Consider the following 22534-nt stretch of genomic DNA (forward strand, 5'->3'; position numbering starts at 1 on the left):
TCTCCAGTCATAAAATGTACAAATTTAATTTGAAAGCAGTTGTTACTGAGTGCAAATAATATGCACAAAGAATATCATGAAGAAATAGATTAACAGCAACTGTGAAACTGCATAAGACAAGTATGCTTTTAAGGAGATAGATCAGTCCCTCCTGCAAATTCTCTTAGCCACCCAACATTTCATCTTGACTATGTGCATGTATATAATTGTAGTCTCTGTGAAACTAATAGTGCTAAATAGTTATGTTTTTGTTAAGTCTTTCGAAGGAATCTTGTAAAGTGTAATTTAATGTTGTGCGGTCCAGGGCAAGTCAGCAAATGTTTTCACAAAAGCCAGTATATTAACTCTATTGACACATGTTAGGTAGTGTGGTAGAGTGGCACTATGAGCTAGATAATTTATGCATTGACTAGGTTTTAATATCAACCAGACCTAATCCTAAACCAATCTCACTGCCTTGCGTGACAGTGGTGTCTCAAGTGAGGTTCTCTATTGTGCTCTCTTGATGTGTCAGACCAATAAACTCAGTTCAAGCTAGAATGTTCACTAGGGTTAAGTTATCAATTATTAATTAATTATAATTAATGCAGCTGTTGTGAAATGTTTAAAAAAGCATTTGCAGAATGGCTTGCAGAGTAATTTTTTCGATTACTGTACTGTTTGCATTTCTAGATTCCTTGTACTTTCACAGAAACATAGTGGTTTATCAAACTTCCCTAAGATGAGGGGAGGAAGTCTTTCGCGTCAGTCTGCATTACAACACAGTACAGTGACCCCATCACCTTTAAAAGTATAAGTTTGTTTGATCTCTGCATTTTAAAAAAAGATACATTTTCATCGGCCTTGACAGTATTGTTCAGTGCGTATAAATTTGATTTAATTATGAGCCGCGCTTTTTCGCCAACTGTCAGCATCACCATTGTTCGCGGATTCTGTTTCTCTGCACGCTGCCTGCTACATGATACTGTGGCGTTCCTTAAAACACTGAATACAAATTGAGATTTCACTCAAACTTAATAAATATGAAACACACTACAGTTGCACTGAGCGAGTGAAAGTGCTGAAAGCTGCCGGTACATGTTCCGAAAGTCACGTTCTATCGTGATGTCGAGAAAATTCGAATTTAAATTACTCTGTAAAATACTATTTTTTTAAAATGTAAGGGCAGTTTTGAATTAAAAGTCTGAATTGTTTTCTGTTTAAATATAACGTATGGGGGCAGTTTTCTTCCTCTGCGGTTACACAAAGCATAACTGTACCCCCAACATAGAAAACTGCGTGAACCAGGAACATGTTACCAACCTTGATGCAAATAAAACCTGCACCCCAATTTCGTGGCTCAAATTTTTTAAAAAACTTGGCGATTATTTGCATAAATACAGTATCAGCTATTATCGCCTAGAGGTATTCAGAAAATTAAATAATACACTCCCAGAATACTGTTAACTGGCATAATGTGCAAATGATCTTCATGTCATACCACTCCCGAAATATTCAGCATCCCTTCCTGCGGGATGGCGATAGGTAATCCCCGCAACTTCTGTCTCATTCGCAAGGTTCACTTTCCCGCTCGTGCCGAACCACGCCTATGAGCTATGTGGGTGGCCCTCTTCTTCGTGCCTCGGTGATGGCGAATAATAGCAATCAAGCGTTAACTGATGACCCTATCACTTGATACAGCATGTTTTGAAAAAAAATATAGATATAATAATCTTAATCTATGTCCAGTTTGTCACTTAGGGCTGGTTCAACCCTCTGCCGGTAAACTGGTTGGCAGCTACACGGAGGTAAACTATCCAGGGGTGTAAACCACCCGATACTTTGGCTTGCATGCTACCACCTCCGCATAAGCACTAGGTAGCTACCTGGATCTAGACACGGATATATGGGACTGGCTAGACTGATTTTCAGGGTTTTCTCGCTTTTGAATGAGTTGGTGTCTATCATCACATGTATGAAGGTGTATATGTCGTCTTCATCATAATTTCATCCTCTTCACGACGCGCAGGTCGCCTACAGGAGTCAAATCAAAAGAACTGCACCTGACTAGCCGAAGTCCTTGGACACATTCCGGGACCAAAAGTCATACACCATTTCATTGTGATCGTCTTACTTTCCTGTACTCGCATAAGTCGCCATTATCACCAACAAGCCTAGGAAGGGGAGTCTGTAGTGTTACGGACAACGTTTATGTCAAACTTTAGTGTGTGGGTTCGAAATCAATACCTATTTGGGCTTAAAATCTTGTGATTTTAACATTTAAATGTTCATACGCCAGTTATAGGCCATCATGTAAGCCAACATTTTGGAAAGCGTTCTTGTAGTAAAGTGGTCAAGTCACTTGATGCAGGTTCGAGTCTTATTAAGCTTTGTCTTATTATTTAATTTCAATTGCAAATTTATTTTTGTTCCCTGCCATTGTTTTTAACTCTGTCTTTTACATGATTTGATATATGTTGGCTGGTCGTAAAAAACGTGAACCGTATATATGAGTGATCGAGGTTTGGTCACGCTGATATATATTTTTTGAAAGAAATAATTCAATATTTTGCATAAGTATAAGAGAACTGAGAAATGTTCCAAATGCAGAAATTTACATCTTGGTACTTACTAACGTTTGTGTACAGTTTTCGAAAAAATGTTTAAAGGTCCACTTTTTAACTTACATTGAGTTAAGTATAGAAAATAATTCACACATTAAAATCCTGCCTTTTTTTTTTTTTTTTGAAATAATAATAGTACAGTAGAGTCCCACGAACTCAACATAATGTGGACTGAGATGTAGAGTTTCAGAAATGTCGATTTTTATGGAATGGGTGCGTTATTCACAATTCTTACAGTAGAAGTCCGTTATAGCAAGAATGCATTTTTGTCAGGAAAAACCCATACACATTAAAATCGATATGAAACGGCAATTAGTTTGTTAAAAACGTATGGCTTGCTCGGTTGTTGTTTTTCGAAATCTGATAGTGTATGTTTAATTTCAGGCTGAAAAAATTATAGGATCCCTCCAGAGGCCGCTGTGGCAAACATTCCAGTTTTCTTCTTCAAACAGCGTCACCTAACCTCACTGTATATGTATCATGATAACATATTTCAAGCGGATGTAGAGAAATGATAAATCTCTTTGCTACAGATTTATATGGGAACAGCCATTCCGAAAAATATAAACTATCCTTTGAATCCGTGATGTGCTGTGCCATATCTTGAGGTGTATCTTATCTCATTCTTGCTTAATTTCAGTGCTTAACATTAAAAATTAAGCGATCGTTTACTTCAGCCTTTCTTCTTCTTCTTTTATGACCACATAGGATCACTTTAGTCAGTCCGTCGTTCAGGTCTCTTTGAAGGGATTGTTCGGGCTTTGCGGTCCTCCCAGTACTTCTTCAGACGCTCCGAACTTCGTGCCCTTTCCTCAGTTGAAAATGTGCATGTTGTTGGTTTGTTTTGTGTAAGGGTAAAGCGGAGGTTTGTATTCTTGAGTTTTGTATTCAATTTTATTTTATTTGTGGTGTCTTCTGTTGTAAGGCCTATTTCCTTCAGATCCTCTCTTACTTCTCTGATCCATTTACATCCTGTTGTGGTATTTTTTGAGACGAGATTGTGTTGTTGCCTTTATTTTTAACGAGTTAACAACTGCTATCAGCCACGTTATTTATGCATTTATTACGAAAACATGTTATCCTCTTCCATTTTGAATTTTCTTTTACAGAACAGCAGTCTATGGGTATTACTAATTGACTCCGACATCGCCTTTGAATGTCGAGGGGAGAACTTGCAAGTGTACATAGCGAGAAAACGATACCATATGGAAGATGACTGATCTAATTTCGTGGCAAATGTTTCAGTTTTCTTATTCAAACCGTGTCACCTAACCAAACTGTACTATATGTATCATGAAAACATATTCCAAGTGCTAGTAGAGAAATGAAAGAAGTAAACTTATGTCCTCATCCCAAGGCTCTTTTCAAGCACACCCCCTAATGGAGGGGAGCCACATACCAGCCCTCCTGTCATTCTTATATTTCTGGCAGTACAGGTAATCGAATCCAGGCCCCCGAGGACGGTAGCTAATAACACTAACCGTTACGCTACAGAGGCGTACAGAGAAATGAGAACATTATCGCTATAAATTTACATGGGAATAGCCTCTCTGAAATTTAACAAGATGTGAGAAAATACAAAACTAACCTCTCAAATCAGTGATGCGCTCTGGCATTTTGAGGTGTATCGCATTCTTACTTACTTTCAGTGTAGAGTATTAAAATAAAGCAATCGTTTATTTAGCCTTTATTTCTAACGAGTTAACAACTATCAAGTTTGTTATTTACGTATTTGTTACAAAAATGTATTTTTCTCTTTCATATTTAATTTTCTTTATGGAACAGCAGTTGACTCCGGCATTGCCTTCCAATATCAGCGAGTGCGCATAGCGAGAAAACCATACCAAAGGTTGCATTTTGTTTGTGGCAAATGTCTGAGTTTTCTTATTCAAACATCACTTAACGTAACCCCGTATGTACCATGAAAACATATATCAGGCGCCAATAGTAAAGGGATAGCTTTACCGAAATTTAAGCAGACGCGAGAAAATATAATCTAACTTCGGAAATTAGTGATGCACTCTGCCATATCTTGAGGTGTATCGCATTCCTACTTAATTTTGGTATAGGGTATGAAAATTACACTATCGTTTACTTAGCCTTTATTTCTAACGTGTTAACAACTGCTATCGATCACGTTATTCGCGTATTTGTTACGGAAACATATTCTCCTCTTTCATTTCTAATTTTCTTTACGGAACAGCAGTCGATGGGTATTACTAATCGACTCCATCACCTTCGAATGTCGACAAGAGAGCTCATTAGTGGATATAGCGAGGAAGCGATACCGAAGATGATGATCGCATGCAATATAACCGCTGAGTGCATAAATGTCAGGTAACGGAAACAAATCTCACGCGCTTAATCGCTCGTAATAACAAATGCATTAGTGATAGGGCTTTCGCTCTAACCGAAGGACAATGCACAGTTTAATATAGGAATTTTGAAGGGACAGTTAAAAACTGCCATCATAACGGACTTTTACTGTATTCCACTGCACAATACTGGACACAAAAAAAATAACATTCCCTAAAATATTTGCTTAAAATTAAAAAGAAACTTATGTACAAAATGTTCTTTGTAGGGTAAAAAAAGTGATGCTTGACTGTCTCTTGCACTAATTTGGTCTTTGTCCAGCTTCATTACGCAAGCGACCATCCATAGCGGATGCACCCCGTTCCTTCAACGGTCTGTAGCTCTTCACTGAGAGTCATATTTTTAACTTTTCCGTTGTCCTCCATCTTTTCGTTATGTGATTCATCTTTATTTTTATACTTGTTCTCTTTCACTAGTGAAACTATATCATTATCTGAAGTTCAGTTTTGATCTTGCCCTATCCATCCTCCATCACCACCAGTATTATCTTTGTAACCTGGAATTTTCTTCAGTAAATCCACTTTTTCAATTTTCTGTCTCTTCCCTGCTTTCTTGAAACTCATCTCCTGAATGGTCCAGCAACTTTTGGGTTCGCTCCTCAGTTCAGAGAAAATTTCTGCACCCTTCCTTATTCTACAATGACTTTTCAAAGGGCTACAAATGTATGGTATGATCAAGACTGTGTGCAAAACTGTGAACATAATGCATTCTGAAAGGTTTTAACACTAGCACTTTGCTCATCAGAATTTAGACTGGTTTCCTTGTCATTCTGTCTTGGTGCACTAAAGAGGAACTCCGAAGTTGGAATCCTAGAAATGTAATATTTATGTTAAAAATATTCAGGTATGAGGAATTTTGTTTGATAGTATATTTCTGTTCATGTGTATCAAATCTAACAAAACAGCTCAAAGATCAAGTCTAATTGGAGCCATTCTTTTATTCATAATGAAGGACTTATCATTGAAACTGGAAGTCTTACTGAAACTGAATGTTAATATTATGTGACAGGTGCCTGGTAAAAAGTCATAAAATATTCAACCTACTGTTCAATTATGTGTGATTTGAAGTAGTGTGTTTTATATTCTTTTCATGTTTTGTTGTAGATAAAAATATTTTTCTCTGAATTAAATTTCAATACTTGCTTTCCTAATGATATAATTTTAGTAGGCTTTTATTTCTGGTAAAGCCGTCGTTAATGAACTCTGAACTGTAAGTATGAACGAAGAACAAGCAACAACTCGGCAACTACCAGGAAAAAGCTTTAGGTTTAATAATAACATGGTCTGTCGGTTGTGTGTGGCCAACAGAAGGTATAGTAATGCTGGAAATTGCTCATTGGCCAAGTGAGTTTGACACACTTCATCTAGAGGTATAGGATAATCCAGAGTTCTTTTGCTGTATAACTGAAAAATGTATTTAGAAACTAGTCTATTTTTTTTCTTTTAATGTTTGATTGTCTCCATTTGTGTTAATAAGTGCTGTCTCTCTCCAGTGGAAGGCCCGACTAGTGCTAACCGCAAGACCAAGGACAAAGATGGTGCTGAAGGTGAAGAGGCTGAGGAGGAGTACTCTGTTGAGAAGGTTCTGGATAGACGAATTAGGAATGGTAGAGTGGAATACCTACTGAAATGGAAAGGATATTCCAAGTATGTATATACTGTATGATTATTCTGTTTTGTGTCAGGAAATGAGCATAGGCAAATAAGTAATGGAAGCTATAAAGCAACTTTAAAGGACTGCGGAAAGAAATTGGTATTACAGAGATGCCAATTTTCAAGAAAGGTAATTTGTAATTCAACCGCTCGGGCCGGAGGGGTAGGGCCTAGAAATATTTTTTTTCCGAGATCTTACTAACTTACGTATCATTGAAAAATCAATGAACATCATAAAATTCAACCAAATATTCAACAAAGACTGGCATATAAAAAGTGTTTGATTGTTACCTGCTAAAGTAACAGGTGTTCTGCAATAGGCATACATATCTGAGTGGAGGTTGAATGATAATTTCTTTTGTTGAGTACAGTAGTTGCTCCTTTAGCAGCTTGTAGTTACTGTTTGGTAAACGTACACTGGGGACGTGCTTTTCCTTTTGATATAATGTGCATCCTCTGCACTAACAGAGCACTTAACAGTTCGGTGTTCATATTAGCACGGAACTCACTCTTGTTCTTCCTCACCATGCGCAACTGAAAAATCGCACCTACACACACTACAAAACATGTGTGAATGAGATTATGAGGGACACATTCTTTGATGTATTCCTCCCTAAATTTTTGAAATATTTTGGTTTATTATTAGCGTCACTAATCACGGTAACGTCACCACACGTACTTTCCTGCACAAGAAATCGCTTCATTATTTCAAACCTTTCACAATCTGTAACACATGATTAGCATATATCCTAGAAGAGCAATATATGTGCATTTGGCAACCAAAATCGAAATAAATACTTCAACAGTCATGCACCAGTATCCTCAATGAAACAGAGTTTGTCACCACTTTGCCGCCAAAACAAAGACAAAAGAACTCGCATACTTGCATGGAATTCTGGTCGTGTGACGAACAAAGACAACTCCACAAGATATACCACTTCACAGGTGCCTATTTTTCCGGTACTGGAAGCACACACTGTGTTTGTCGTGTAAAAACTCGAAATATTCTTAAACAAGGACCAGGAAAGGGGTATAACTTTTTACTGGGAAATCCCAAAATAATATTCTGAAAACTCAAGCTGTAATGGCATTTCTTGTGTATCCTTTTGAACACTTTATACACCTAGATTTAAAAATCAACAAAAAATCGTAATTTGTGGTATGTGATTCGTAAAGGCGTAATTGTGATGGATAATTCGTAATTATTACAACTGAATTGTAATAGTTGGCATCTCTGGTATTATCGCTGTGGACATTCGATCTCCAGCCGGCAGCCTTCGTGTTCTAGTGGTACACTTGCTTTTGTCCCTTAACATTCTTTTAGCTATTTATGGAATGTGCTTGCTTCTCTGGTAACATGCTCATTTCTGCAGAAAGGAGTATGTTTATTCGCACATTGATAAAACCAGGTTTTTCTAATATTGAAATCAAAATATAAAATTAATAAACTCTTATGGTCTAATGGTCAGCATGCTGCTTCTGAACCTAGAGGTCTCAAGTTTGATTTCCGGCCTCAAATTTTTCTTAGAATAGAATCATTCCCTGCCCTACCTAGGGTCAGGAAAGTGCGGCTATGCAAGTGAAATTTGGTGTGTTTCTAAGTCAATTACAAGAAAGTGAAAGTTACAAAAGACTCTCACCATTCAGCAAATACCAACCAAGCGTTCCTAAGTTAGAGATCAGAGAAGTTAAATGGGGCCAAAGAAAAATATAAAGCTGGACTGAGTAGCTCAGGCAGTAAGTTGCTTGCCGCCTGAGTTCAAGTTGGTGGGTTTGGTAGTTTATTTTAACTTTTGTCTCCATTTAATTTGTTCGGAGAGGATGATTACCTAGTTGTACTTCCTCTTAATACAAAAATGACCACTACCATTCCAGCTCAGTCTGGTGGTATTCGAAGGGGCTCAGATATGTTAAAGAAGTCCTGCGGGTCACAATTCTGGCACCTTTGCATCTCTGAAACCCATAAGCAGTTAGTGGAAGGTTAAATCAATACTGTATATAAATAAAATAATTTTGTCTGTTTACTTCAAATTCTTGCCTTGGACTGTGTTTATGTTTCAAATTAGGTGCTTGGAAGTCAAAACTAAGTTCAGTTCCATTTTTTGCATCTATTATGACATCACATGAATATGGCTAAACAGAATATCTCCAAAATCAATATTTAAATTCAGAGATATTGTGCACTAGGCTATACTTTATTCATGTAGTATTTAAATTGAAGGTTCATGCATTGCAGGAGATGAAACTTGATTACATCCCAAGGCCTTCATATTTTGCTAAAATGAGTTTCTTTTTTTAAAACACTCCTCAATGAACTTGGACACAGCACTTTAAATCCTAAAAGTACTAAAGTAGCAACACACTTAAGTTCTCCCGAGGAGTAAATATGTTCGGTAGCAATGCCTGTTTCAAGAAAGCCTGTCTGTGTCACTTTTGGAGTGGACTTGCAAGGTTATACAAGATTCCAGTCTCTTTGATGCTTGCTGGGGAAGGAATGGCTCAGTGGCAAACCTGCCAACCCTTCCGATTTACCCGGAAACTTTCCGTTTTTTAACTTGTCTTCCGATTTTTCAATTTATTTTTAATTTTTCCTATTTTTGACCAATATAACCTCCAGTACAGTCAATACTCTTCCCCCAGGATGAAGGATAAATTCCTATGTGCTTTTGTAATTTACCCAACCTCATTTTTTTTCAAGCGTTTTTATTTGATGCTGTATTTGGCGAGTGTATTGTCCGTCGACTTCGTGTACTCCTGAACAACATGTTGAGTCAAAGACAATTTCGTGTGTACAATGGGACAGCTGTAAGCAGCCAAAGATCGCTGAAGAACTGTCTGCCACAGGGGTCAGTTCTCGCTCCTTTGCTGTTTAGTTTATATATTGCAGACATGCCAAAGACACTTTCAAGGAAATTTGGATATGCCGATGACTGGGCACTTGCTATCAGGGACAAAACAGCTGAGAAAACAGAAGAGATCCTGACTGAAGACCTCAAGACACTGGCACACTACTTTAAAATATGGGGACTCCACCCAAACATCAGCAAAACTGAAGCTTGTTGCTTCCACGTAAACAATAAAATGGCTAACAGGGAGTTAAATGTGTACATGGACAACCAGAAATTAGGACATAACAGGTACCCTAAATATCTAGGAGTCACAATGGATAGAACACTGTCTTATAAACAACATCTCCTGAACGTTTCTGCCAAAGTAAGAACTTTCAACAATATAATTCATAAGCTGTGTGGAACTTGGGGATCTACAGCTGCAACTCTGAGATGTTCAGTTTTAGGGTTGGTGTACTCGACTGCTGAATACTGCGCGGCTGTTTGGCTGAATAATGCCCACACAAACATCATAGATACCCAGCTGAACACTACAATGCGTCTCATCACTGGCACAATCAAATCTACTCCCACCCAGTGGCTACCAGTGTTAAGTCATATCCCTCCTCCAGATCTCAGACGTAAAGATGCTCTCCTAAAAGAATTCAATAAAATAATGAATAACCCAGAACTCCCGATACAAATGACATCGGCGGTGCGAATATTAATCGTCTGCGTTCGAGAAAACCACCAAGTAGAGATGCCATGAACTTGTGGAACAGCAACTACCAAACTTCAGCTGAATGGGAGAAGAGAGACGACAAATACTGCTCGACAATGCCTTCTGTGAAGAAGACACTGCCACCTGGTTTCAACCTCCCTCGTAGACTATGGTCCGCACTGAACAGGATCCAAACAAACCACGGGAACTGTGCAGCCTTCCACTACAAGTGGAACAGAATCCCACCGCCTGAGTGACTGTGGCGCTACACAACAGACAGTGAAGCACATAATCGAAGAATGCAGGACTAGAAAATACAATGGCAGTGCTAGTGACTTTGCTTTTGCGACTCCAGGGGCTATAGACTAATATAAACAATATGGACAAACGTATATAGTGTAGATTTTATAACAATAGAGCTGTATCTCTAGCCATACGCTAAATAAAATAAAGTGTGTCGTGTTTCCTGCTCGCTAGAGCGGCGTGTGTGCTTTACGGCTGGGGATTCGGGACGGCAATCGTCGTACAAGCAAGAGAGGCTAGTGACTCAGTTAACCGGGACGAAAGAATGAGTCTTATTGTGTGGTTCGCGCACTATTAACATCATTTCTGTGCGTAATTTTGTTGGAGTTGTAGGCCTATGCCATGTGTTTTATCTAGTGGTTCTGTGCATTTTCCTGTGTCAGTCGTATGTTAATAATCTATGAGACTTACCGATCTGTTTTGTATGTGGTAGTTTTGCGTATTTCAGTGCATTTTTGTTTATTCTGACTTCATATTTTTAATGAGTTGAATGTATTTCAGGGAGTTGTGTCGGTGACAGTTTGTGGTATTTTATTTTCACGTTGTGGCCAAAAACATAACAAATGTTATCTCAAAGTGTTCAGAGATACCTATAAAATTATATTTCCTTCATTTTACAGTCTAATAAAGGAAACTATTATGCGAATCACCTCGGGAGATAAATTTTATTTCGAGTTATAAAAATTTCGAGATATAGAGAATACAGTTTTTGAGCATGTATAGCACATAATTGAATCATATGTATCTAAGGGCTTTTACTGAATACATTATGTTTAACGGTACTTAAAAATATACAAAGAAACTCTTAAATTACAGCATCACTTTAATAGGGAACATGCATAATTTTCAAAAATATTTTTTTTGAAAAGTACACCGATGAAATAGTACGTAAATGTATTACATTGTGGTAAGTTGCCTTGTTTTCTACCATTAAAAAAATATTTAAAAGTGCCTTTCCGCAAGGCGAGTGAAACGGCCTTTGACGTAAGTGGCGCGCTGTGACGTCACGATCCAGTACTGCATGCAGCTCTGCCAGCCATTGTGCATCAGCTGTTATTAAAGGCCGATTGTTTACAATTCGTGATCGCGAATAACTTCAAAATGACAGAAGAAAGGTTCAAAACAGCACAGTCAGACATTCTACCATGTGTAGATGTCATCATTCTTGAAAAATAGTGACTTTTGTGGCTGCAAAAATTCGCGGATAAAAGCAAGTTTATAATACCAATATAAATGGTCCGTTATTGGACATTATAAATTTTCCAGCTAGCTCATTCTTGGTTGCCAGCGTTTCGCCCTTGTGTGCTAGGGTGGGCTCGTCAGTTGGTACCTAGCACACCTACCAATACGCTGGCCAGTGCATACCGTGGAGGCCACTGCGTAGGCTAACTGGAGCCACCGGCAGTGCCAATGCACTAAGAGACTTTGTCTCATCACTAAAAATTGATGCCTGCTTGGCCATCAGATGATATAGAACGTTGATTCCCATAGGGAATCTGAAATATTTGTCCTGAATGAGCAAATGGCCTCCACGGTATGCACTGGCCAGCGTATTGGTAGGTGTGCTAGGTACCAACTGACGAGCCCACCCTAGCACACGAGGGCGAAACGCTGGCAACCAAGAATGAGCTAGCTGGAAAATTTATAATGTCCAATAACGGACCATTTATATTGGTATTATAAATTTGCTCATTCAGGACAAATATTTCAGATTCCCTATGGGAATCAACATTCTATATCAAAAGCAAGTTTGTAAGTGGCATCTTTTATATACGTGCAATGTACTGTAACTCGTAGTATTAGGATAACAACGAACCTGGATAGAAATCGCATCACTTTCATTTCCTTCTAGACTGATTCCCATATTAAAGAATAACATTACATTTTCGGGCTTTCAGCCTTAGTAAAGTAAGAAATCCGATTTCAGCACTTACATAAACATATAGGTAGCATTATAGTACTAGTCCGCCTCTGTGGTATAGTGGTTAATGTGATTAGTTGCCACCCCCAGAGGCCCGGTTTCGATTCCCGGCTCTGCCATGCAAGTTGTAAACAAATAGTACGAGGGCTGGAACGGGGTCTGCTCAGCCTCGGGAGGTCAACTGAGTAGAGGGGTTTCGAATCCCACCTCAGCCATCCTCGAAGTGGTTTTTCGTAGTTTCCCACTTCTCCTCCAGGCACCTAAGGCCACGGCCGTTTCCTTCCCTCTTCCTTGTCTATCCCTTCCGATCTTCCCATCCTCCAACAAGGCACTTGTTGAGCATAGCAGGTGAGGCCGCCTGGCCGAGGTAATGGCCCTTCTCACCAGTTGTATCACCATACCCAAAGTCTCACGCTCCAGGACACTGCCCTTGAAGCGATAGAGGTGAAATCCCTCACTGAGTCCGAGGGAAAAACCAACCCTGAAGGATAAACTGATTAAGAAAGAATGAAAGAAAGAAAGATTGTAGTACTATAGGTCTATAATCTATCATTCCCGAAAAAATATATATTTATGGTTGGGGCAACTGGCCTACCTAATTCCGGGGCCCATGAAAGAGAAACATTAAATATCTTGGTGGAGGGAAAAAGTTTAACATTGATAAAGATAAATATGACTTCATCTAGTTTTCACAAGTCGGGCTGAGTGGTTTAGACGGTTGAGGTGCTGGCCTTCTGACCCCAACTTGGCAGTTTCGATCCTGGTTCAGTCCGGTGATAGTTGAAGGTGCTCAAATACGCCATCCTCGTGTCGGTAGATTTACTGGCACGTAAAAGAACTGCAGGACTAAATTCCTGCACATCGGCGTCTCTGAAAACCGTAGAAGTAGTTAGCGGGGCGTAAAGCCAGTAACATTAATTACATTTGGCTTTTAACAAGCTGAACATATCACGCAAGAAAAGTGTCTTGGTGACATTTTAGTCGTTCAATACAGGAATGTATTTGGGTGCTGTGACTTTTACCTTTTTTTCTTCTTCTTCAATTTGCTTTACTTCGCACCGTCACAGATAGGTCTTAGGGCGACAATGGGACAGGAAAGGCCTAGGAATGGGAAGGAAGCGGCCGTGGCCCTAATTAAGGTGCAGCCCCAGCATTTGCCTGGTGTGAAAATGGGAAACCACCGAAAACCATCTTCAGGGCTGCCGACAGTGGGGTTCGAACCCACTATCTCCCGGATGCGAGCTAACCGCACGGCCAACTCGCCTGGTGTTTTACCCTTCGGTTTATTGACTTGGCTTGTATAACCTAAAACTTGGGCTGAGTTGGATAATATTTTAAACACCAGCATCACTATTTTCACTTGTGTGCAATTATGTTATTTATTTCTTTAATATTATGATAATTATTATAATTGAGCTTTGTTGACTTACGAGACCCCAACAGACAAGCATTGGTTTTGTATAGAGATATACATTTGTTAAATTCATGTTGTTTTCTTTCATGATGTACACACCTATTTTTTGTAATATTATAGAGTATTTAGCTATAGACTAAATTTCTTTACAAATGTATGCTCTTCAATAAAGATATAAATAACTGTCGCATGTCAAGATAAATTGGTATAATTAGAGCTCTCAATATGGTTCATAACCCCTTTGGTTTATTACCTTGACATCGATCACCCAAAACATAGGTTAGGTTTGGAGAATACTTTAATAATCATTAATTAATGCACTGTTTATTACTTTCATATTCCAAGATGTAATTGAAGCATTTACTTAAAGCATCATACATTAAAATTTAAAATTTTACCACTAGAATAGCTGACATGGAAAAGTGATTGAAAATTCAAATAAAATCAACTTATGTTAAAATGATCTTTAAAAAAAATAAACTGTAGACTTTTCCGATATATCACCAGCATTTCTCCGGCTCGCCAAAATCCATTTCTCCTAGTTTTAGCGTCTTTGGAACAAAAAACAATTTGTTTGGGGTGGTATGCGATGTGCTATTGCACATCGGAACTATACATCATTTATAAGTTTTCTGCCTCACTGTCTGCGCAGGATTCATTTTAAGTCTAAAATATACCACTCAGATTATTATCCAATGTATAGACCTCGAATTTAACCATACCAGACACTAACATAAAGTAGAAATACGCAAAGTGTATCCTACTTCTCACAGCACACTATGTGTTATTTCGTCTGCTAATTCAGGCAACCTGTACAATGACGTCAGACCAATGAGATGGCGTACTTGCGTCACGTGACATTTTCGTACTTTAATTTAGATTTTTATCATGTTTGGAGTTATTATTTGTACATTCTGTTCACATTTTTGAATTCTGCATGAAATTTTGAATCAGATTAGCAAATTTTTAATTAAAACCCCGGATCATGTATGTTCCCTATTATAACCCTTATTATAGTAACGTTTTAGAAGACAGGAAACGGTACATAGAGTAGTGAAACAAGAAATATATTTCCGTTAACACGTTTGGAAAAAATCCGCTAGTCTGTTCTGTTTGTTGTGGTTAACCTTTCCTCCCTTCACGATGAAACTGCTTGTCAATACCACGCAGCCGAATTTCGTAAATGGAGCTTGTCATCAGCAACTTCCAGGCTTGCTTTCATACGTGACCGGTAATTGACACCCAAGAAACGGCGAAGATTTGCCAATCAATAGAAGTTCGAGTTTTTCGGTTCCCGTCATATTAGTTTCCAGCTTCACTGTAACCCTTTCTTTACTCGTTAACTGTTGTTCACAAACCACAAATGCCGTATTGCACAGTTAATGTTGCACAAAATTCGAGTTACAGAGTATTTTTTACTTTAAGGGAGGAAATGTTTGCTTCGAGAAATTCGTATAACCGAATTTCGAGAATAGAGAAATAAATACAATTGAGGAACAGGGCAAACGGCCGAAAAATCTAAGTTAGTTCGAAATACTGAAAATTCGAGTAATTGGGGGTTCGAGATATCGAGGTTCGACTGTATTATTATTCGTATGTGTCATAAATGAGTGATTAGGTACATTTTCTTGTAACTATTTTAATGTTCTTTAGTTTAAGATTTTAAGCTTAATGGTCAATTTACATTGTAACTGTAGATATGTATGCCTTTTTCTTGTTCTCTTTTTACTTAGATCGTGGCACAATATATGTGATGAATTCCAAGGGGGAAAAATCTTCCTATTTTTGATTTCTAAAAGTAGGCAGCTATGTAGTGGTTTTTACTATGAGGGGTCCTATTATTATTATTATTAATGAAGGCAGTTTTTATTTTTTGCAGAGCAAGTTATCTATGTCGTACTCGTCATGTAGCCGTGAAATTGCATTCGGGGTGGGTTTGAACTTCACCATCAGAACACCTAAATGTTGTTTTAACCTGTAATCCTTTTCTTTTTTCACATTTTGCAAATGTCAAAGCTGTACCTTGAATAAACCCTCAGCATCGCAGCCATTTAAAGAGCTTCCTACTCCGCAGCTAGAGGAGATTTCAACAACGCGCGAATTAAATACATTGATTCACTTAAAACGTTACTAAAAATATCAGTACATTTTACGTCTCTGAGGTTTAGATGTTTCATTTTGGAGTGCTTTTTTCCTGATATGAGTAAAATGTCTTTCCTGCAACCTTAAAACTTTATTATCTGATGCGTGCCGTTTTGAATATATTAATATATTAATGAAATTTGGAATTCCTTGCGACAAAATTATTGACATGCAGATAATTACATAATTCTTTCACATTACCTTAGTAATTTAGTTTAGTTGTAGTGGAGTTCGACGCACTCCTCGTGACAGAAACCCATATCACATTCCCAGCAGCAGTAAACCGGTCTTCATTTTGCCATGTTTTGAACACATTTTACGTATCTGAGGTTTAGATGTTTCATTTTGGAGTGCTTTTTTCCTGATATGAGTAAAATGTCTTTCCTGCAACCTTAAAACTTTATTATATGATGCGTGCCGTCTTGAATATTTCGTTCCCCGCGCGAGTGATAGTAATTCGTAAACAAACCTTCCACAAGCTGACCTGACATCGGTAGGATAGCTGCTGAGTGTTTGTCCCTGTCACTCTTATTATTATTATTATTATTATTATTATTATTATTATTATTATTATTATTATTAGAGAATTTAGGACAGTTGCATTCAAGAGTCTTTTGAACAGCTGTATGTACTGTACTGGTTCCTTCTCATCGGCACTCTTATCATTTATCAGTGCTGCTAATACTACCACTACTACATCCGACTAAACTTTAATCTGAATTATACAATGTCCAACACTTTACTGTCGGTCAAACCAGGGGTTGAGCTTGTCATGTTGCGCGGCGCGTCATGCAGACTGATGCAACTGCAGCAAGACCCAAAGCAACAGGACGAACCTGATTGAAGTGAATAACATTTATGACGAAACAAACCAACTATATATATATTTCAGATAAAAGATCGATACGTCTTTCAAACGAGATATATATACCATGCACAACTGGTTCTTGTGCGACAGAAAGCAGCGCTAACTGATACCTACACAAGAGCGCTGGTGGAGAGTTACGAAAATATTTCTAGCCAAGATTAAAAGACAAATACTATAAATAATCCGCACTCTGAATGCACAAATAGAGCAAGGATCGTCATGCCAAAACACAAACTTCTCGGGTCATGATTTCTCGATTTTATTCTGTGGGAAAGAATGAAGTAAACACACTTATAAAAAATGAGATTATTCCACAGACTAGCTTAGCAAAAATTTATCCTTGCACAAACTACTATATGTTAACGAACAACAATTCTTATTTTACAACACTGCTAAACCCTAACATTTCTTCTTGGAATCAAACCATTTGCATTTCGATAACTCCAAAATTCTTTACACTACAACCGTAAATGCGGTGCCATGTATGAGTCTATACCACATATAGGATTGGCGCTGAGGGGTTAGGATCCAAATCCTAGCCCTTTCCTGTGGTCTCCAGAAAACTTTATGCATCATTGTTGAGTTAAATTTGTAACAAAAAGAAATTAATACCAATATAGTAAATAAAACTTTGAAAATCTGGTTTCATGAAAAATTAAAGGAATCACTCAATGGATAATTTTTAAGTAATGGCTAATTCCAGGCGTCGCGTGTTTACATTTGTACATTTCTTTTTAACATATATATGAAACTTACCACCTAAACAAATTGAGATTTATGCATAACGTCTAGATGATACTTAATAACCCCCACAAATTTCATTGTTATAAACCTGATGTATGTGATTTTATAAACTTTTAAACATTGTGATCGGTGTTTACATGGGACAGACTTTTAACTTCGCATACCGTTACGTTTTTTCCTAAATTCTACGAATTGTGGTAACTTTTATTAGTAATGTTAATATATTGTTTACAAGAAGGACAAATGTACATTTTGTGAAAAAAAACAAATATGTAAGTTTTGTAATGTCTGCATAATATATTTAAAAGCGATCGTCGCCTGTTTACTTGATAGCATCACAGGATTACACGTGAATCTGCGCTATGGCGACATGGCATGAGGGGCTAATAAATCTTTAACTCCGCATCAAATACGATCACTGAATGATAAAAATGTATATTTAATATCGCAGTAAGTAATAATAAATAAGGGGCTTGATGGCGCAGCGGTCAAACTGCTTGCAACCATAAAGACTTCGAGTCCCGATTAATGCATCTGTGATTTTTGACGTGAAAGCATGTCCGGTGGTTCGGATTTCACGTAAAATATGAAGTTCCGTGCTTATGATAGTTTGATTATCGGTTATGTAAAACTGCAAGCTTCGTTCCTCCTAATAATAATAATAATAATAATAATATATAACTACAGATACTGGTACGGACATGTGGTCTAAGTAAAGTGTTCATATGAATTGTCACACATTTATTTAACACTAATGTCCGGCTCCATGGCTAAATGGTTAGCATGCTGGCCTTTGGTCACAGGGGTCTCGGGTTCGATTCCCGGCAGGGTCGGGGAATTTTAACCATCATTGGTTAATTTTACTGGCATGGAGCCTGGGTGTATGTGTCGCCTTCATCATCATTTCAACCTCATCATGACGCGCAGGTCGCCTACGGGAGTCAAATCAAAAGACCTGCACCTGGCGACCCGAACATGTCCTCGGACACTCCCGGCACTAAAAGCCATACACCATTTCATTTAACACTAGTAACATTGAATGTAAAATGAACTAAAATATTTAAAAATATCTGGACATTCAACACTTACTGGTACGTAGACTACAATTTGAATGAAAGCTTGATGAGAAAAAAATATTAAATGAAAAAACACATTATGTTCATTCTGCTTCTGGTATAGACTCATCAAAATACCATTTCCCACGAGTAAAACGGGGCACCGGTAATTTTCTTTCAATTTCACTTTTATTCAATAAGCATTCGTCTTTCGTCAGTGGTTCACAAAACAGTTTCGCTTCGTCGTTGCACTTGCGAAAATTGGTTACAAATTAAACATCACCATCACTTTCAGTTATGGTACAAACATAATACTAGGAATGTTTCTTTCCGCTGTATTTTCCAAGGATGAAGTCTCCCATTCAGAAGACATATCACGGGGTAGATTTTTGTCATCTGCTTCGATCATGTAGTCTGGATGTAGAGAGTGTATGGCAGTTGTTTCTGAATAATAAAATTTTCTTGCCTGAAATATGTATTTTTTTAATGGCTCCACATAGTGAATATCATGTGTTCCTGGTACTGCATAGACATCGGCGAAGCGGCTTTTCAGAACTCCTTTCAACATCTTCAGAAGGAACAAATATAACATGTGTTTGCTGAATTTCTTTTCGCTACTTCCACAATATCGTGCATGTTTATAAGGTCTCTTTTTGCACATAGAGCAAAAGTCATGTTTTAGTGTTCCGCCAACACCGTCAGCAGCACCTTTCCTGTAACCTGACGCAAAAAAAATTCCAAGTTGCATTCATTCCAAAAGTTTCCGTAAAAAAACGTTAGGTTTGCGAACATGAACCTTTGTTTGAAGTGGCTTGCCGCCCCGACCGAGAAGATACACTCTTGTGATTTCTGGTCATTTTTCCTTGATGTCTGTTAATACTCTGCTTAAAAATGAGTGTGTAGCTATTTGTCATGTTCCATACGGTCAGACATAATAGCATATGAAGCATGATTTCCGCCCGCAGACCACGCAACAGCAGTAAATATCGTAATTTGTCGGTGATGCCAATAACAACTCTGAATTTCATCTTGTGGTAGAATAGTGAAATTCTCTGCGAAATCCACTTTCAAAACCTTTGAATTTTCAGTCGTTTGTTTTTTCTGCACTTCGAACATTTTGCTTTGCATTCTTTTAATGAATGTGTTTTTCATAAACAAGGGACACGATTTTACTAGTGTATCAGAACACCCTTGAACTATGCCAGATTTTTTAATTTGAGATACGTGATTTTCATCATCACTTTGCCACTGGTACCACTCAATTTCGTCTCCAACATTCCTGTACGCATGGCTCCATGCGACTGGGAACTTCTCGGCTGCCTGCTCACGAGAACGTCGTAAACACGCGACGTATTTTACTATCAGCTTCATATGAATCCATTTGAAATTTTAAACGAATGATATAGCAGTTTGAAAGGGTGTACAGTATTTTCTTTGCACACCAAATTTTATTCAAATTGAGCTACACACTACAGAAACTTGTATACCTTTTTCGTCGCGTGTTTACACGGCCTACAGCAATAAATTCGTCGCCATATTATACCTTATATAAACTGTTAATAACCTTAATAAGTATTTTACTACGAAGAGAAAGAGCTGTAGAATTAACATTTAAATTATTTTTCATACCTTTTCATCATAATAAACAGCAATTCCTCAAACATTGAGAAATCTGTGGCTTGGTTCTAAAAGGGCCAATGTCATTTTTTATAGAAATTGAGATATTAACGGATACAAACGTGTTTTATCCTGGCTTGCAACATGTTAAAAGGCCCAGTGCTTCTGATAAGTACTAAACGAACAGTTAACGTTTAATTAAATAAGCCCTTGCCAATAATGTTGTAATCTAACATAAAGAAATGGTTGGTATTCTTTTGTCAAAAACTTGAAAAGGGTTAAGGTCTTCGTCATCATCATTTTCCATTTCCAGCTTCCCGGGTCGGGTTGTGAATCAAGGACCTCCATTGCTGCCTGTCTTTTCACCACTTCTCCTTTTTTAAGTACATCTTCTGGTTTTCCTCCCCTCTTCTCTATGCACTCCCACACTGAATCTTGTCCATCTCTTTCGGGATTTCACCGTGATTTCTTTCCTGTTAACTTCTCTGAATAAACTTTTTTGGCACTCTTTCTCCCATTCTCATCATACGCCCATATCACTTTACCTTTGTTGTTTCTATCCTGTCTTGGAGTTTCAAGATTACTGTCCTTTTCCTTATCTCTTCATTTCTAATTCTATCCTTTCTGGCCTTGCCCTTGATACCCGTTAGGAATTTCATCTCCGCTGCCTGTATTCTGCTCTCCTCTCATTTTGTTGTAGTCCACGATCCAGCTGCATAGGTTAGTATGTGTTCATAATAGGTTGAATATAATACTTTCTTACATTTCTTCAGGACATCTTGGTTCCACATAATACCCCTTTTATTCTGGTAGAAGCTGTTTGCCTGTATTCTTTTCCCGATTTCCTCGGTTATCTTTCCATCTTCTGTGATCACACTTCCCAAGTACTTAAAACTTTTAACCACTTCCAGAATTTTACCATTCAGTTTTAACTTTCCTCTTCCTTCCTTCCTTCCTTCCTTCCTTCCTTCCTTCCTTCCTTCCTTCCTTCCTTCCTTCCTTCCTTCCCCTTGTCATCTCTAATGTTTTACTTTTCTCTGTGCTAAATTTCATCCCAAATTTTTCTGTCTCTCGATTCCATACATCTACTTGTTCTTGCACTTCCGTTTCATCCTCACCCCATATCACTATATCATTTGCAAACAACATGGCTTTTGTTGCCTGTCTTCCCAATCTCTGTTTAATGTTCTTCTGGATTTCATCCACGACTGATGAATAGTATTGGGGTCTTTGCAGTGTACCGTAATACCATGATGCACATAGGGCTGTTTCTTACTGACTAAAATGCTTATACCGGGTGGTCAAAATAAAACTGGCCAGAAAAATATTTACAATAGGACTAATGTGGTTTTGACCCTTGTTAATGAACATCACAGAAGATGTTGGAAATAGCCTCATCTTGAAGAAATGAAAACTGAGGATCGAAAAGTCCTGACTCCACTTCACTCAGAAACCACCAGCAGAAGTCAGCATGAGAAGAATATTAAATTTTCACAACCGCATTGTAATTGAAACCGACTTTCAACCTATTAGGTCGTGTTATGTACATTTATGTAGTATGTGATGAAAAGATGTTAAGTATTGAACAAATATGGCCAATCAGACACCAGTGGGATCTGAACCCACAACCTCCCGATTTCACGTCGGTTGCTCTACAAATTGAGCTATGGTGGCCTACGCCATCCTGTTCTGCAGGAAAGGATCTAAGCTACGGGTCTGGCACTACTGCCATCACACTGTAGAGTGCGTTTAAGTCGCCCGTTGAGGGCCAAGTCATTATATCATTCGTATCGCCGGAAATCCTGCACACTTGCCTACGTGTGACAATTGTGCTGGTCACGTTGTCATTGGCAGCCGATGTAATTTACCGCCAAGTAGTGGTCTTGCATCTTGCTGCGGGATCCAGAACGTCAGTAATAATAATAATTATAACAACCTAAATTAATCTAATCTCACCCACCCAGATAATAATAATAATAATAATAATAATAATGTTAATGTTCTGGACCATGGTCAAAATGTGCAGACCATGCTGGAATCAGGTCCTCGCTGGGTAATGACTACAAATGCAGTCCAGTCGCGGGTTCAGTACCGCCAAGGCACCCAAGACATCACCACGCCGGATCTCCTCAAGGATTTGATCCATATGAAAAATTATTATAGGAAAAGGTGGCTAAGATTTAGGGACCCAACTGACCGGGCGGAATACCTGTACCTAGCCCAGGACGTACAAAATCGATTGCTGGAAAGAAAGATTGAAAAATCGGAGGAACTTTGCCGTGATCTCTCA

The 22534-nt window shown here is 38.2% G+C and overlaps 1 protein-coding gene across 2 annotated transcripts in view; it reads left to right on the forward strand.

Annotated features, from left to right (window-relative positions):
• The window catches only part of LOC136866167 (chromobox protein homolog 1), a 92171-nt gene that overhangs the window by 11017 nt on the left and 58620 nt on the right, over window positions 1-22534 (forward strand). For both annotated transcript variants that reach the window (XM_067142893.2, XM_067142894.2), the window contains exon 3: window positions 6472-6625. In XM_067142893.2, coding sequence (XP_066998994.1) covers window positions 6472-6625 — 154 coding nt within the window. The remainder of the gene's footprint in view (window positions 1-6471; window positions 6626-22534) is intronic.

Source organism: Anabrus simplex, chromosome 3 (genome assembly GCF_040414725.1).
Source record: "Anabrus simplex isolate iqAnaSimp1 chromosome 3, ASM4041472v1, whole genome shotgun sequence".
Taxonomy (NCBI): domain Eukaryota; kingdom Metazoa; phylum Arthropoda; class Insecta; order Orthoptera; family Tettigoniidae; genus Anabrus; species Anabrus simplex.